Here is a 17910-nt window from a genome sequence, read left to right on the forward strand (position 1 = left end):
GGAGTGATGATATAACCAAAGCAGGCTCTCATGATTAACAGACGAGTGGGCCAAACGCTCAATGATTTCTCTCCTGATTGCTTTCTTCTCTCCGAAAACCACCAAATCGCCACTTTACCTTACGGCAGCCAAGGTAAGATAAATCTTATAGATAAGTGAAACTATTTCCCTAACATGCTAGCCTTAACATAAAATGTGGTTTCTTCCACTTCAAAAGAAAAACAAAAAAGGTAAAAGAAGACAAAACAGCTCAGTTTAATTTCAAACGTTAATATATTTTCTATTTTATATTGGACATATGCATCTGTAACCCCTCATCTGCAGCAACCATCACATCCTCATAAAAGGGGCCAAATTTGTAAGATGCCTCTTAAAATAAATATTCTTTTTTATAAAATAATAAAACTTCAAATAAATATTCTTTACACTAAACAATATGTTGAAAAAATTAGAAAATAAAGGTTGAATTTTACCGTAACTGTACAATATACACGAAGCCCAAAGGGAAATCAGAGTCTTACAATAAAGGCTTTCTGTAAGGCAAAATACATCTAAAAACATACTGATTGATTCACATTCTTCCGAATGTACAACATATTAGTATAATATTTTGTGACCGTGCCAAATAGCATGGCACAACTTGTTTTTCACAGTTGCAAATATTATTGTATATACAAAAATATAGCACATTATCTCTGGAGAAAACAATGGAAAAAAAGTCATTTGCTAATTTACAAATTTTGCAAGTACTATTCACAAACAAAAACTTTGCCTAGGAGTGTCTGTTGCTTTAGCTTATGGAACATGTGGGTCGCCAAGTTCTGTCTCCCATCCTTTGAGCTCCATTAGCTGAGTTCTAACAAGCATGTCAGTTAAAATGGCACATGGACAAAAAGCGTTTCACTGCAAACAGCAAAGACTATCTCAACCCTCTATTAACAGTGCCAAGATTATAACTTTTTAGTTGGTTGCATATGTGTGTTAAGAAAAGAGAAAAGAACAATTCTTATTACTGTAATATTCCTGATTAATGATGCTATGTTGGTTTTTCAAAGTTCCTGGGTGGGACAGTGGGAACTTTGCAGCAAACTGTGTTTGAGTTTTTACAACGGCATCCAGGCCTGTTAACCCGGTCATAACACCCCTGGCACAATTTAAGGCAACCCTTGGCTGGAAGGTAACACCATAAACAAGGCAAAAAGAGGGACATGACGCCCATGGCCGACCAACGTGTACAACAGTGAGACTGGCTGCAAGAACACGGGTTGTCAGCACAGTTGTCCTCATCATCATTAGAACAGTGATAGAAGAGACCTTTCACACAGCACACGCAAGTCCCATAGTCAATCACGTTCTGGGCTGAGCAAAGGCACTGCTTGTCGCAGATCCAGTCTGATGGCAGAGGCCTTGGGTAGGTGCACTCCTTACACTTGCACTTGCCACAGTCCTCACACCGGTAGGCGTGCAGGCCCAAATCTTCCTTGCTCAGTGGCTTAAGCTCACCTGGCTTGAGCTCCGATTTGGGCTGCACCCGGATTATCCCATCAGCAACAGGCCCCGAGGAGAAGGATGATCCCAACAGTCTCTGTTCGGAGGAACTGCTGCTGGTACTTGTCCTCGTGCTGCTCCGAGACCCCGAGCTGACTGTGCTGATGGACCTGGACAGAGGGGCTCGTGCAGAAGCATGGACCTGCGAGTGCTGGAGCCTGGGAGGCTGGCGGTGCTCGGGCAGACCATGGAGTCTCTCATGTTTGTGCTGAGCAGAGGGGCGGGGAGTAGGCTTGAGCCCAGGTCTCGGGACCACAGTAGGCCCTTCTGTGTACTCATTGGTGTTTCGGATGGCTCTGATCTGATCCAGAGACAACACGTGTACCTGCTGGGTGAGGACGTCTCTGGGGTCAGGCTCCCCGCGCTGCCTGCCACTGTCACGGGGTGCCTGCAGCAAGGGCTGAGACCCACTGCCACTCTGAGCTCTGGCCTCCATCAGGTCTTGGAAGTGTGGTCACTCCAGCAGGCTTAGAACACATCTGAATTCCTGCGGAAACCCAGAGGAAAGAGATGGTTTACACTCCAGGAGACTTCCCACTCTCCACCCACCTGAGTTAACTCTTTATCTCCCACTTCCCCTACAGTAACAGGATTTGAAATCTGAATAGCCATCTGATCAATGCCTGTACCAAAAAGTAAAAATTACAGCCGGGGACTGACAACCCTTTAATCCCATGATGTGTAGTGACACAAAGCTGATCCTTGTTTCAATCACAGAAGTAACAATTCCTTATTCAAATAAATGTAAAATTGGTAAGGTTCAGGTTCAACGTAAAAATGGCAAGAAAGTAACATTTGAACATAACATTGCTACCAACGTTTTCAAAAGTTGAATACCTTTTCAAAATGTGAAACAGGTTTAAGTTTATCGTGGTCATTTTTGCCTTAAACACCAGTAAATACAGCCTAGAAATTCTTTCTTGGTTCTTACTTTGTCTGCTTTTACATCAAATACCCTGAACTATAATTTATCTAGTATTCTGCACTTTATAAAATCCCATGGGATGAATATGGCACGCAAAAAAGTAAATCACCCCGAAAAGTTACAAATTTTACAAGTGATACATTATCAATAACTACACAGTAGCTCACAGTTACATAGTATTAGACACCAATCAATTCAAATCCTGTTAGGTGCCAGGAACACAATGAAGCGAATTCACACGACCAGCAACAAGACAGGAACTGATTTTCAACAACTTTTGAGAATCAAATATTTTACAACCTGATAGCCTAGGAGACTCTCTTAAATTCTGTAGCTAAAAGACTCCTCCCTGTTTTGGAAATAAATTATGTCAAAATCTTAACTGCTTTGCTCGTTTCCAAAATCTTAACAGTTGAGAACATAAACCGATTGGTGGTAACAGGAAGTTTTTAAAAAATTTAAGTGTCATCTCAAAGCTATCATTCTGACAAGCGATCGCTTAAACTGCAAGCCCTCTGTAAATTTCAAAATTATCATCCCCTTTGCCAAGTCTACAATGAATGAAAAGGGGCGAAAGTGGACCTTTATCCAATCTCTGCCTTTTAGGAGAGACACAGGCAGGTGACACACGCCTCCCAACTCGAAGCAAGGCAGAGCTGGAAACAGGATCTCACTTCCAAGAGAAAAGCAGACAAAACTACGTTGCTCTTTGCTTTCACTCCGTTTATCGGTTCTATCTGCGCCCCAACACCGTCCCCAGCAGGTGGGACACAGTCGGAGCCCAGAGCGACTTTTCTCTGGGCGGACTGACGCAGCCCAGAGGCCAAGCTGGCCCCCCCGCGCACAATCCGGAGACCGACAAGACAGGCGGGGGGCGCGGGCACCTCCGAAGGGGACATGTCCTGCAACGCTAGAGTACACTTCCCACTCCCTCCCTTCCCAGCTAAAATCTCCCCCCCGCCGGAGAATTGCCTTCCAGCTCCAGGAGGGAACCACTGCACTCCCAGGCAAAGGTCACGCAGCCCACTGCGGGGCGTTCCGCCAAAGGCCCTGGAACATCGGGCACAGGTCTCCAGCCCGACGCCGCGAGGAAGAAAGCCGGTGTCTTATAGACACAGTCCGGTGCAGAGGTCTAAGCCACGCACACTGGGCAACTCCACCATGTGCGGACCGAAAGGGCATTGCCTGCAATCTGCATACGCCTACATATTAACATATGTACATATATATTTCTTAAACTGAAAGAAAAATTGCTTTTTAAAGAAAGGACATTTTCCAGGGCCCCACTGCACACGCCGGGCACGCAGAAGCCAGATCCCTGGGGTGGAAACTTTCCGTGAAGGTTTGCTTGCAGTGGAAAGGAGCATCTTTGCGGGAGAGGGGACCTTTCTCTAACCAAAATGATTTCTGTGGCTCCCTCGCCTCCTTCGCAACCGCCCCCCCGCCGTCCCCGCACTCCCTCATTTCCCCCCGCTTTGCAAGTGCTTTGAAACCCCCATTAAGAACAGTGTGTGATCAGACTAAGGATTAGGGGGAAAGGACTTCAGCACAAGGGTGGGGCAAACCGACACAGAACTGCTTTGTAAAAACGCACAAGATTCCGAATTAAAAAACAGCAGCAACTAAAAAGTAGATCAGGTCATCAAAGGAAATTAAAAAACTAGCCTTTTTTGCCACCGACTTTCAGGTAATGGAAAACGATCGCTACCGCTGATGACTTTCTTCCTGTGTTGGGTCAGCCCAATCTTCCAAAAATAAAAAAAGCGTGACCCAGTCCGACCACAGAGAACGGAAAAAAGAGAAAGCTGCACTTCCGAACCGCAGAGACCCGGCGCCAGGCAGGGCGACGCTCCCACCCGTACCGGGCTGCGTCTGTCCACACTGGCCAGAGGCGGGGGCTCCCTCCACCCGGCACCCTGTCCTTTTTCCCCCGCGGGGTCTCGCTGCCCCCGTGAGGCGAGCGACCCGCGCGCCCTCGGTCCCGCCGGCGCCCCTGCCTCGGGACAGCCTCTCCCAGGACTTGTCTTCCCCGGAGAGGAACAGGTTAGAAGCGCGGGCGCCTGCAAAGGCGACCTGGGAAACACAAAAGTGTTCTCCCTCCCTCTCCCGTTCTCAGCGCCGAATTCGCGGCCACTGTAGGGCAGGGAGTAGACTCACCGCGAGCCTTCCGCCACCCCAACCCCCCGGAGCGCGGGCGCGTGGGGTCGTGGGCCCGGGGACACTGCACCGGGAGCGCACCCCAGTCCCCACCGAGGGAGGCCAAGCCCGAGGCGAGGCAGATGCGCGGGCAGCTCCCGGGATCCCCGAGGGGAACCTGCAGGGTTGGAGAAGGGGAGGCCCGAGGAGAGGCAGACCCCACTCCCGGTCCGGCTGCACCTACTCCATGTTGCCCACAACGCGCCGGCCACGGCGCCAGGAGGGGAAGAGCCAAACGCGCCTCACCGTGTTCGCGGCTTTGCACCAACCCCTCTCTGTTGGATTCTGTTCTCCCTGCGATGTGCAAATAAATCCAGCCTCGATGCAAACTTTTTCCCCCTTCTTTCCAAACTCTGCTTCAGTCCAACTTCCGAGCAATCGGCGAGAGGAAAAAAGGAGAGGAAAATCCGGAGCCAAGTCCCCAGCCGATGAACACGCCGGAGTTCGGGGCTGGAGGCCACCCCCCTTCAAGAAGCGCACGCGGAGTATTTCCTCTTTTTTCTCAATGAACTGGAGGCCGAAGCGCCAACGGCGAGTCTCTTTTGCTGGCGGATGAGCGAATGAGAAAAGAAAGCGGCCTTACAGAGACACTACGGCCAGATGGCTAAGTCGCGCGGCCGCGGCCGCGTCCGAGCGGTGGCGGCGCGGGGGCGCGGGCGGCGGGCCGGGCCGGGCCGGGCCGGGCGGGCGCGGGGGCCTGGGCGCTGCGCGCTCCGCCGGCCCCTCTCCTCCGCTCGCGCTGCGGCGCGCAGCTCTCGGCGGTGCAGACTGGGCGTTGCGGAGGCGCGGCGGTGAGGCCGAGGCGGGGGCGGTGGGTGCGGAGGAGGAGGAGGAGGAGAAGGAGGAGGAGGAGGAGGAGGAGGGTCTGGGGCCCGGCCGGGGGGGCTCGCCGTTGGCCTGCGCCCTCGCCTTTCCGGAGGAGGCAGGCAGCTCTGCGGCGGCCGCGGCAGCAGTAAATGGCGTCATGTGGATCCGAGGCGGAACAGAGCAGTTGTTGTCCCAGAGGATATATCGCATCCGGTCCCAGCTCATTGGCTCCGCGGGGCTACATTCACTCGCACTCCAGCGCCCGCCAGCGCTCCGAGCCGCAGGAGGCATTCAAAAGGGCAACCGCGCCGCCCCGCGCGTCCCCGGGCCGCTCCTGCAAGCCCGGGCGCCGTCACGCGGGGCGCCCGCAGGGCCAGGCTGGGCACGGCCGGGTCAGTTTATCTAGTTTCAAGGAAACACTGACCTTAAGGTTTCCCCAGAGACCATGAGGACAAGCCCTACGCTCCAGTTGATTTAGGCAACTTTCTCCTCGGCACTAGCAAAAGGGAATGAACATTTGAAACTAATCCAGGCCGTGCAGTGTTCGCAGTAAAACAAGTTGCAGGTTTTAAGACTTTATTTGGAATCCATTGCAAGCGCACCTCTCCCCTTTTCTGTTCCCCCTCGAGGGGGCGACGAGGAGAGAAGGAGGGGGAGGGGAAGGTGAGCGGGAAGTGAGGTGGGAGGGCTATTGGTTTATTCTTTGTCTACTGGATTAACCCGATTATACACCAGGCACCAGCACAAACCGCCTCCCCCGACTCCGAGCCGTGTACTAGAGGAACGGAATGCAGATTTGAGTTTCAAGTACCTTCTGCTCTGGCCGGGATTTGCTTTGATTGTGTCGATTTGCAGTTTTTTGGTTTAATATTAGATTTTGTTTTTAAAAGTGGAATTAGTTATAGATGGAGGGTTTTGGAAGATCTGTTTGACGCTATAACTGAAGGAGATCCTGCAATTTAAGCCTTTTTAAAAGTAGTTAATTCAGTAATACACATGCACGATTACTAAGGGCGACATCACGGGCTTCTGAAATGGGGAGAGGGGAGCTCACTGCTCCTCTGCAGATTTCCTCCTCCGCTTAACCAGAAGAGTCATCGTTCTTTTCCTACTCTCCTTGTCACCTAGAACATTTCTCAAGAAGATCCTATTGTCCATTTTGAAAGTGGACTGTATTTTGCCACTTAAAAAATAGAACTATAAAGCTGGAAAGTGCATACATATGCACTGCTCTAATTGCCGTTCGTCTACTGAGAAACGTGCTTGCACGTGAGAGCACCAGTGGGAAATTAAAACACTCCCGCGCGCGCGCGCGCGCGCGCGCGCACACACACACACACACACACACACATACTCGTAATATTGGATTCTAACGATTGACAGAACGTTTTTACTTTACAGGGAAGTACGGGCAAAACTCCCGAGTAGCACCTGCGATCTCGCCCCGTGCGAGGTTAGAGTTCTTGAAACAGGGCTAGGAAAACGTGGTGCTGGATTCCCGGGTCCAGCCCACGTCGTTCGCAGCTCCCCTGGCACGCGCCGCCTTTTCCCGAGCAGCTCCCGCTCTAGAACGCCACGGGCGCGTTCCCGGGCGCGCTGCGCTCTCGCCCTGCCTTCTCCACGTTTCTCTGGGGCTCACCCACGTCGCCCGTGCTTTGGAACTAGAGATGGCAGGGGAAGTGGCTTGCGTTATTTCCGGGCGCTGGCCTATGTCCTACACTCCTCGGGTGAGAGTAGACCAGGCTACGTCGGCCTGCTCCACCGCGTCCCGGGGCTGCGGGCACGCGACAACCGGCCTCCCCGGCCCGACGCCCGTCCTTCGAGCCTCCGAGTGAACGCAGGCTCGGCTGCGTTTACGGAGCGTCCGGCCACCAGGGGGCGCTCGCCCAGCGCGGGGCTGAGGTGCCTTCTTCCCCAGGACTCAACCAGGGCAGGAGAGGTTGCTTCCAAAATGTGCATTAGGCCGGCTGGTTCCAAATGAATAAAAAGACATTTATAATATAAATGCCACAGTAGGTGGCTTTCCCTCCCATCTTCTCGGACACATTCTGTTTAGAGATGAGGTACCTAGGTTCGGAACAACTCCAACTTTTACCAAGGGGAAGGAGCTGGGGGCCAAAGTCAAGTGGTGCAAAGCTCTTGCGGAACTCTCTGCCACGGTCCAGGCAGCCAGTCTCGGGCAGAAGAGGGGAAAAAAACGCCTTCTCCTCAAACCCTTGCACCAAATGGCTGCTTCTTGGGGACACTTGGGGCCATGCTGTTCTCCCAGCGCTGCAGGAACTCTGGGAAGAAACGCTGTTCTGAATCAAAGCATAAAATGCAATTTAGATTAGGAGCTTCCGGCTGGTTAGAGCACCTTACATTTTTATTGGGTCAATAGGGAAGAATCTAGGAATTCATGTTTATCTTTCATGAACTAGAAGGAACTTCGTCTAATCTAGCTCTCCCCACCTTCCCCCACAGCCTCTAGCTTACTGGCTGGGAAAACATTTAACTGATGCCTTAAGCACAAGGTGAAAACAAGAATCTCTTAGATTCTTTCTAATTTACTCCTTACAATTTATTTTATTTAGTGCAATTGTTGATTTTTCAGCTGTGGTGCGTAAAGCACTATATATTGTGCCTCCAAAGTTTCCTTAGTGAGTTATAATCCTGAAGAGGACTTACGTGTGTGTATGGTGTGCACTGGCGCAGCTCTTGTTCTGAAATCGATTCTCGTGTTGCATTCCAAAATCATAACTGGGGTTAATTTTGGAAGATACTTCAGAATTATGAAAGAATGTTATGTAAAACTTCACCATGAAGCCCATTTTCAAACGTGTTGTGGAGCGTTCTAGACAGGCAACCCTGAAGCAACAGCAGGTGTTGCCATTTGCCTAAAGTTGAATAGTACTGAATCCGTAGAAACCGGCGCCGCGCCAGTACTCACCTCCAGGTTCTTGGGGACTCACCCAGTTAATGCCTTCTTAGTCCTAGCCACTGAACAGCACTGTGTGTCATGCATTTGGGTTCTCATCTCCGCCTTCATTTTATTTTCTGTATTCATTTGTTTGGATTTACTTCATTTTATACTTATCCTCAATTTCTGATTTTAAATGAGGCAGTGTATAAACCTCTGTGAATTTTGCCTCCTCTAATCTTTGGTGGAAGGCATCGGTAGGGACAGAGGAGATGTGCTTCTTTGCCAGCAGGTACGTTGGCCACATATTTTCAAGGTTGCACTTGCTGACTCATCTAAGCTTCTGATTTATGTTGTAGTAAAGGAAGAATGGAGCTTTAAATAACTCTCGTTCCAGTTTCTTTGTGAGATTGACCAAACCCCATGGCCTTGCTGGATTCACACCCAGTTTTGATAACCAAAGAGAAATCTTGCAGTGATATGATGCATTCTTATGACAAAGAAGAATTAGTAGCTATTGCTTATTTGGTTATTTTGTTAGTTTTATAACCAAGGCAGTTTATTTATGTGTTCACATTTAAAGCTGGCCCAGAACACAACAATGTATACTGCTTCCAAGAGTAACAATTTAGGTCTTTCAGCCATTATTTCTCCTCACACCCTAATTGCAATAGTAAACTTAATTTATGCATGGATTCTTCTGGGAGGGGCTTTCCTGAATTAAAGGGCTTTACAATAATGGACCTTTTGATATGGCAGCCATGACTGTAGTCATTTCACTTTTTGAACTGCTTTGATTTTCCAGATTCTATTGATATTGCCTCTAGGAGGGAATTGGGAGGGCTGCACTAAAAGATACAAAGGAATTCAAAATAGACCACTTGAGTTCTTATCTATATAGCTTGGAGAACCAGAAACAGTTTATATCTTCATCCAACCTTCTTTGGTAGTGTCCTTTATCCCTAACTAAACTGGAGGAAAGATCTGGAGTCCTCTCAGGGTAAGAGGCCTGGTCCTCATAAGTTGACCTTGACCTGGAGGCTCCTGGGGGTCTCGTCTTTTTTAGAAATCTTATATTCAACCTGAATCCACCCTGTGTTTTCTACTGGTTAATCTATCTTCCTGCTATACCCAAGCACATTATTACTTCAATTTATGCAAAGTCAGATGTGTACTGAAGTTTTGTAACAAGGCAAAACAGAATTTCTGTGCTGGCCGACATGATTTTTCTTATTATATCTCCAACGTATTTGTCCCTTGATTTGAAAATTAAGCCTCTTCCTTTGTAGGACTGGTATGTGCAGAGAAGTCTAATGAGAGAAAATCCTGTATTGTTGCTTTGCATTTCTCTGAAGTGCCCTAGATTTATTTTTGTTTGTTTTTGACATTGGATCCCCTTTGTTCTGGAATCTTTTTAATCCAGATGCTAAAGCTTCATATAGGTGAAAATCATAAATTGAAACGAATATTTAGATATTACTGGGCAAGCATAGTAGCAGTAGGAAGATTTTAGCCTCTGAATTAAATAGGAGGTTTTGGTTTTATACTTATCATGTGGACACTTGATCAAAAGGGCACAGGAAGTTCAACATGTTCTCTAAGGAAGATGTAGTCAAACACATTCCACTAAAGCCATTCTTATGGTCCAGATGCCACAATATCGAGGCTGCCAGCCAGCCCTGAATTAACCTCAGTTAACAGGTCAAATCTAAAAATGTTTAATTTGGTAAATGGAATAAGAGTGCATGAGATTTAATTTGTTTGTTCCTTTGGACAGGAAGTGTTTTGAAGTTACAGTGAATTGTGAATCATTTGAGAATGTTGTAGGGTTATATAAAACAGCTCTTCTATACATAACTCTGTGTTGCTTGTGACTCTTCAAAAGGATAGAGGGTTCCAAGGATCTGGGGAGTCTGTATCAAGACTGCCTTGGACTTCTTTGTTAGGAGCCTGGAACTGAAATAAAAAGATTCTTCACCCTCTCATTCTTAGAAAACAGAAAACGCTAACTCTGCTCTCCATAAACTTTAGACACTCGATGAGTGCTTTTCAATGAGTGAATGAAATTAATGAATGTAATTAAAATAAGTAACTATTTTTCATCCGAAGTTTCTAACAGCAAATTAAGAGTTTTTGAATTTTTTAATGACAGAATTGAAGAGTCATTCCACTAGCCTGGAAATTACCACTGTGTTTTGCATAATTATCAGGAAGTGACTGAAACAAGTTTGTTAAGGCCATGATTTTTAATCTTTGAAATAGTAAATATTATAAAGTTAAAAAATAAATCTTTATGGAAATTTTGTGTAATAGGAAGGAAGCCTGTGGGAAACACCTATTCTTAAACTATGTATAAAGAAATTAACAAACAGGCTGGGGATAGGTGGCTAGGGAATAAAGGTGAAAAGCAAACTTTTATGAATTTCTTACTTTGAAAAGTGCAATTAACAAAAGTATGACTATATTAATAGTTAAAACTAAGCACTGATCTGTAATTTCAAATTAAGAAGTTAGCACTTTGCTAACTTTCAAGAACATATTTTAAAAATAGCTGCGAGAAAACCACCAGATAGTGAACGATTTTGCTTTTCATTTCTATGTGAAAATCTCCTTGCCATTTTGAGAAATATTCTTCTCACCCTGATGTGACAATGCAGACACATACTTGCATTATACCCTAAAAAATGTTAAATCATGCACTTGCAAAATTAGAAATTCTGTCTTCAAAATTCTTCTTCTCTCTCTCTTTTTTTTAACTGTTATTCCTAAAAGAAAATGATACTGAAGGTTGAACTCTTAAATATCCTACTAGGTTCTTGAGCCTTTGAGAGTTCAAGAGAACTGGATTTGGATTCAATCTAGGCCTCTTTGGGCAAATCTGATCAGGATCCCCTGATCTTGAAGTCCCCTCTGATTTCTCGTTGCTCCTGGCTTAAAGATCCAAGTTCTTATCCCAAGTTCAAGGTCCTACATCCTGCCCCTTTCCCTGGGCAGCCTCCTGTTAGATCACGTCCCCGGCTTTCTGCCCTACAGCTATGATTACTACTTTTTTGTTGCTCAAAATTGCCTCTGTCCTGCAACAGGGCATCTGTACAGACAGTCTCTGACTTTGATGGTTCAACTTATGATTTTTCGGTTTTAAGATGGTGTGAAAGCCGTATGCATTCAGTAGAAATTGCACTTTGAATTTCGAATTTTGATCTTTTCCTGGGCTGTACTCTTTTATGATGCTGGGCAGCAGCAAGCCGCAGCTTCCTGTCAGTGATGCGACCACGAGGGTAAACAGCCGATACACTTAGGACCACTTTGTACCCGTACAACCGTTCTGTTTTTCACTTTCAGTACAGTATTCAATAGATTACATGAGATATCCAACACTTTATTATAAAATAGGCTTTGTGTTAGACGTTTTTGCCCTACTGTAGGCTAATGTAAGTGTTCTGAGCACGTTTAACGTAGGCTAGGCTAAGCTATGATGTTCGATAGGTTAGGTGTATTAAATGCACTTTCACCCTATGTTGTTTTCAATGTACAATGGATTCATTGGGACAAAACCCTGTGGTAAGTCGAGGAAGATCTGTATATGCCATTTCCTCCATTTGCTTTTCTGGCCTTTTGCCATATTGACTCCTACTTATCTTTCAAATCTCTGTTGTCCTTTTCTCAAGAGAGCTGTTTCTTACCTCCCTGACTAGGTCAGATCTCCCTTTTTTCCTCTTCTGACCTTCTCTGCTACAAACATACATGTAATTAAGTGACCATTTGATTAATAACTGTCTCCTTCACTGTATTCTGAGCTTCATGAAGTCTGGAATCCAAGTCAGATTTTGGCCGCCATTTTATTTTCAGCACTGAAGGGCCTGGCACAGACAAGGAGCTCAAAAATTCTTTTTAAATAGGATGGATGAATAAATGAATGAAGTAATTAACCTTGATTTCCAACTCTAAGAGGGTTGCTGTGACGATTGGATGATATAAAGTATCTACAAAGCCTAGCATGTGAGAAGCTCTAAATAAGTAGCAGTGATAATTTCAATTAAATTGGGTTTGGTAATTTATTTGGTGAAATTAGTTGTTTTGCCTCTATATTTTCAAAAAGTTTTAAGGTTGGTTGGTAAGCACAGTTTATTTTATGTATCATATTTGTGCTTATGTGGGAATAAAAGTCAAGATTTAGAACAAGTTTTAATGACTGTTATAACCGATATTAGGCTGTTAACTGTCAGTATTTCTATGGAAACTTTAACCTTGCATTGATTTTTGTTTTCATGTAGGACCCTCTCAAAGAAGGTAAAGCGCTTTAGGGAAGAAGGGACCTATTTCGCTGATGTGGTTGTTTCTGACTGGAATGTCTAGTTATTGACTTACTTGTTCAAGAAATCTGGAGGCATGAGAAATGTGAGTCCCATCTTCTTTGAGAGTGGCTTCCACATTTGGGCTCTTATCCAACAGTGAATTTAACCGTATATTTTTGGTGTGGAGCCTTGTGTCTGAAATGGTCTTGAAGCTCTGTCCCCTGTTAGGAAGAAGATGTCCATTTGCTTATATGATTACTTAAATCGTGTATGGCAGAGGTATTTGTTGTACACTGGAATGCTGTGAAGTTTCATCGGATATTGTTCTAAATTCTTTAGGTTGTTACGATCACGTAAAGGTGAATTTGCCAGTTCTGGTGGCCTAGTGGTTAAGATTCGACATTCTCACCACCATGGCCTGGGTTCATTTCCCAGTTTGGGGGCCACACCACCCATCTGTTAGTTGTCATATTGTAGCAGCTGCATGTTGCTGTGATGCTGAAAGCTATGCCACCAGTATTTCAAACATCAGCAACGTAACTCAGGGTAGAGAGGTTTCAGTGGAGCTTCCAGACTAAGACATACCAGGACGAAGGATCTGGCCATCCAACTAAACACAGTTTTTAGGTTTAGAGTCTCACACTATATAATAAATCCTATTTTCCAGCATTCTGGGGAAAACACATATCAAGTACTCCCTCTTATTTACTATCAACATAGCATGACCTTCTGGGGCCGAATTCCTGTCTTTAGAGTCTTGCCTGGGAGCTGCTGGCTCTATTGCTTTGCTCATTGGGTTTGAGATGAGAACTAGCTAGTTTCTGACTGCAAGGAGCTGGCAATCTAAATGGGAAGATGAAACAAATAGCCATGAAAATACTGGAAGGCCCTTCAAGGGAATCTACTAAGTCAATTTTCAACTGGGGGCTATTGATGCTTAAGGGTTTGTTGACCCAGCACAGTTAAGTTGGCTCCTGAAGGAGGCAGCCTCTGAGCAGGGCAGTGGGCTAGTTGTTTGATCTCTTTGGGCCGCAGTTTACAGGTCTGTCATTCTCTCATTGGGCAGTATAATTTTAACTGGTTTATTAGGAAGCTAAAATTCTATGAGTGTATACTGAGAGTATGGGTGAAAAAGACCCTTATGCTTATGGTCCTGTAACTTTATAATGGAATTCAAATAAGATAGTTCTAGAGAGAAGTTGAAATATTTGAATTTCACTAAAGAATCTTCTAAGCATATTCAAGACATCATGGGAATATTTCAACCCCCGGCAGGGCTGGGGTTTGTGGCAACAGACAAATGATTGTTTTCACGTATTTGGTATTCTGTTCACAAGAAGGTCATACAATTGTTAAGGTAAGGTGTTTTTATGGCCCACCTTCTTAACTACTTTTCAAGTTGTTGTTGGATCATGATACCTCTGAAATCTAAGATATTACCAAATATTCTGGGCCCATGGTACCTAAGGGGCCAAAGGCATCTTCCAGTGTCAGTCATTAGCATTATGACTCAGCAGGTGTTATAAGTCAAATCAGCTGAGATTGGGAGGGACTTAGCATGCATTCGGTAATAGAGTGGGGATTTTACCAAAAATCACAATTATATTTTGAGGACCACTTTCCATCAATTTATGTTGAGTACTTTAGGTTGCAGAATTATCTAGAGATAACTGATATTACTTTTTTCCCTATCACTGCTTCTCAAATGACAAATGGATTACTTTTATTTTTTTCTGAATTACGTACTCACTGTAAGAAAAAAAATCAAACAATTCAGAAAACTGTAAAGAAGTGAAAATCACATTCATGGTTAGTATTTGGTGAATATTTATTTAAAAAATCCTTCATTGTTGGGGCCAGCCCTGTGGCATAGTGGTTAAGTTCAGTGCGCTCTGATTCAGCAGCCCAGGTTTGGTTTCCAGGCATGGACCTACACCCCTCATTGGCAGCCATGTTGTGGTGGTGACCCACATACAAAATAGAGGAAGATTGGCACAGATGTTAGCTCACGGTGAATCTTGCTCAGCAAAAAAAACACACCAAAAAACAAAAAACTTTCATTACTAGTTGTCAGATTCCCCATTTTTGAGGGCTTGGGGACAGGTCATTTGCTGGAATAAAAAATGCCGTGATAAGCATTTTTGTTCATATATATTTGCAGGTTTGTCTTACATTCTAAGGACAATGTCAAATCATAAAACTAAAATAATTTAATAATGAGCTTGATATCCTTTATGCAAGGGGAAACAATCCATGAACTGGGAAAGTACAGTGGCCCATAAACAGTGGAGCACTCTTCCTGAGGGATTTTGGGCCATAGCGAGTTTTATAGAGCGTTAGAAGAAGCAACTTAGAAACAAGGCATGATTGGCTAGCAGGTCCTGTTTTCTAGGGTCAGGCAAGCTAGCCAAAGCCGAGTTGGAGGATTGTGATTGGTACATGTTAGATTCCCATGTTGGATGTTTCCTGTAAGTGCAGGCTGACTTAGGTTTAGATTTGTGACATGGGCCAGGACTCTGGGGCCACCTCCATTTTGTGGGTCCTGATATTTATGAATTAACTTTATCAGATATATTTGTGGAAATAGAATTTGAGGGAAATTTGTATACATATTGAAATTCTGATAATATTGCTAAAAGCTCACTAAAAGATCACCCCAGTTTACATATCTATTCCCAGTTTATGAGAGGGACTGTTTCTTTAAAACTCTTACCAATAGTGAGTTTTGTCAAAATTTTCAATCTGTGCTTATCTGATAGTTGAATCATGATATCTCAGTATTTCATTTTGCATTTCTTTGTTTACTTCTGAAGTTAAGCATATTTTCTTATGTTTACTAGACATCAGCATTTTTTTTTCCTGTGAATTGAATTTTATATCCTTTGTGCATGTTTTAATTGGGGGGCTTGTCTTTTGTTTATTTTTATCTATCTTATTTTAACATGTAAATGTTTCCCCCATTTTCCACTTATTTTTCAAACTTACTTTTAGTATTTGTTTATTTTGTTTTGTCTTTTGCCATATAAGACATTTTCAATTTGCATGTAAATGCATGCCTACCAATCTTTTCATTTAAGTTTCTGGCTGTGTTCACTTGCTTAAAACAGCTTCTTGGCATCAAAATTATAAAAATATTGGCCCTTGCAGTAAATTTACACTTTAACATTAAGTACCAAAATCATTGGGAATTAACTTGGTATAAATAGGAAAGCCATGTTGCTTATTGGCATAATAATTGGCCAAGTTTGGAGGATGGATAAGTTTGGATGGTGAGAGGCAATGAAGGAAGATGATCCTTTGAGTTTTGATTCAAAGCGTGAAAATTCTGGCCTCAAATTGTGCTAGGGTTGCCAAATTTAACAAATAAAAATATAGGATGCTCAGTCATATTTGCATTTCAGATAAACAGTAAATAGTTTTTTGTAGGTGTGTCCCATATTTTATTTTATCTGGTGACCTCACATTAAGCAAAATAAGTAAATAACCATATAGTAATATTTGAAATAAAAGCTAGATGATAATTTCAAAATTTATTGCCAGCTTACTTATTAAGATATTTAGGTTACACAGAATATTTTTGCGTGTGTGAGGAAGATTGGCCCTGAGCTAACTTCTGTTGCCAATCTTCTTGTTTTTTTTTCTCCCCAAGGCCCCAGTACATAGTTGTACACCCTAATTGTAAGTCCTTCTACTCTTCTATGTGGGATGCCACCACAGCATGGCTTGATGAGCAGCGTGTAGGTCGCACCCAAGATCGGAACCAGCGAACCCCAGGCTGCCAAAGCGGAGCACGCAAACCCAACCACTATGCCACTCGGCCAGACCCTATGCAGAATATTCTTTGGCAAAATGTATCACATCCTAGAGATGACCCGTATTCTCACTTTATTCAGCTCTGCAGAGATTTCTTTTATGTATGGTATATGTCTACACAATCAAATAGAAGTGTGAATTGGGCTTTATCTAAGACCTAACATATAGTTAGCCACATTCAATTGGGAAGTTGTTATATTTTTTTCAGATAGCTAGGGTTCTTGCTTTGTTTTCTAGATCACTGGTTCTTAACTCTGGCTGCACACTAGAATTACATGGAGAGATTTAAAAAATCACATGACAAGCTCCTTCCCGTAGAGTCTGATTTAGGTTGGTCCAGGTTGGGGCCTTATATAAATTTCTCAATCTCCAACTGCCTTAGTTTCCTCACCCATAAAGTGGGGATAAAAATATTTCCTCTGTCTGAGCGTCATTGTGACGATTAAGTGAATAATGCATGTGGCATTTTAGAAGAGGTCTGACCTGTCATAACTCTTCAATAAATGAGTCATATATTATTATAATGAAACCAGAATAGAGATTCATAGCTCACCAAGAACAAGAATAGTAAATGGAGTAGACACCAAACAAAGTTTGGAGGGATGAAGATGCTAGAACATGCTCATACCTTCTTGCAAGAGCTAATTATGGATATCTCTTCGCATCTCCCCATTTAGTGATGTTAAGTTTGAAAATCAGTCATGATGAGTTTATTTACAAAACAAAAATCACCAAGTGCTGAAATCAAGGGTTTTTTGTACACCAGAGAGCCAGTTATTAACAGTTATCACCACACTAGGATAGAGACAGCTGACAGGGAAGTCTGGGGTGAAAGACAAGATACACTTAATTCATGGTTTGGCCTGGCCAGTCATGGCATCTGTTTGCCATTCATGGAACTGAGGCCTGAACTTTGGGTCCCAAAGGGTGGTAGATGGAAGAGCATGGTGATCTTCACCTGATTTTGAATCTAGAATCACCAAGATGTGATTGAATTCTCAACCAATCAATTCTAAGTCTTGGGCAAAGCTATTTAATGCTCTTCTCAAAAGCCTAAGGATTTGGGGGCCAGCCCAGTGGTATAGTGGTTAAAACCGCTCCGCTTCACCAGCTTGGAGTTTGCCAGTTTGAATCCCCGGCATGGACCTACTCATTGCTCATCAAGCCATGCTGTGGCAGGCGTCCCACATATGAAATAGAGGAAGATGTGCAGAGATGTTAGCTCAGGGCTAATCTTTCTCACCAAAAATCCCCCAAACACCTAAGGGTTTGAACTCATAAAAAGAGAGAGTAGAATGGTGGTTGGCAGAGACTAGGGGGAGGGGGAAATGGAGAGCAAGGTCAAAGAGTACAAACTTTCAGCTATAAGATGAATAAGTTCTGAGTATCTAATGCACAGCATGGTGACTAAAGTTGGTAATACTGTA

The 17910-nt window shown here is 44.2% G+C and overlaps 1 protein-coding gene across 1 annotated transcript; it reads right to left on the bottom strand.

Annotated features, from left to right (window-relative positions):
- Nucleotides 1-254: 254 nt before the first annotated feature.
- Nucleotides 255-5309, bottom strand: SPRY2 (sprouty RTK signaling antagonist 2). The gene is made up of 2 exons (XM_014862923.3): nucleotides 4916-5309; nucleotides 255-2035 (listed from the first exon to the last, which is right to left on the bottom strand). Exon 2 carries the CDS (start codon nucleotides 1982-1984, stop codon nucleotides 1037-1039), a length of 948 nt encoding a protein of 315 aa, XP_014718409.1. The 5' UTR covers nucleotides 1985-2035; nucleotides 4916-5309; the 3' UTR covers nucleotides 255-1036.
- Between the last annotated feature and the right edge of the window lie 12601 nt (nucleotides 5310-17910).

This window comes from Equus asinus, chromosome 11, assembly GCF_041296235.1.
Source record: "Equus asinus isolate D_3611 breed Donkey chromosome 11, EquAss-T2T_v2, whole genome shotgun sequence".
Lineage (NCBI taxonomy): Eukaryota > Metazoa > Chordata > Mammalia > Perissodactyla > Equidae > Equus > Equus asinus.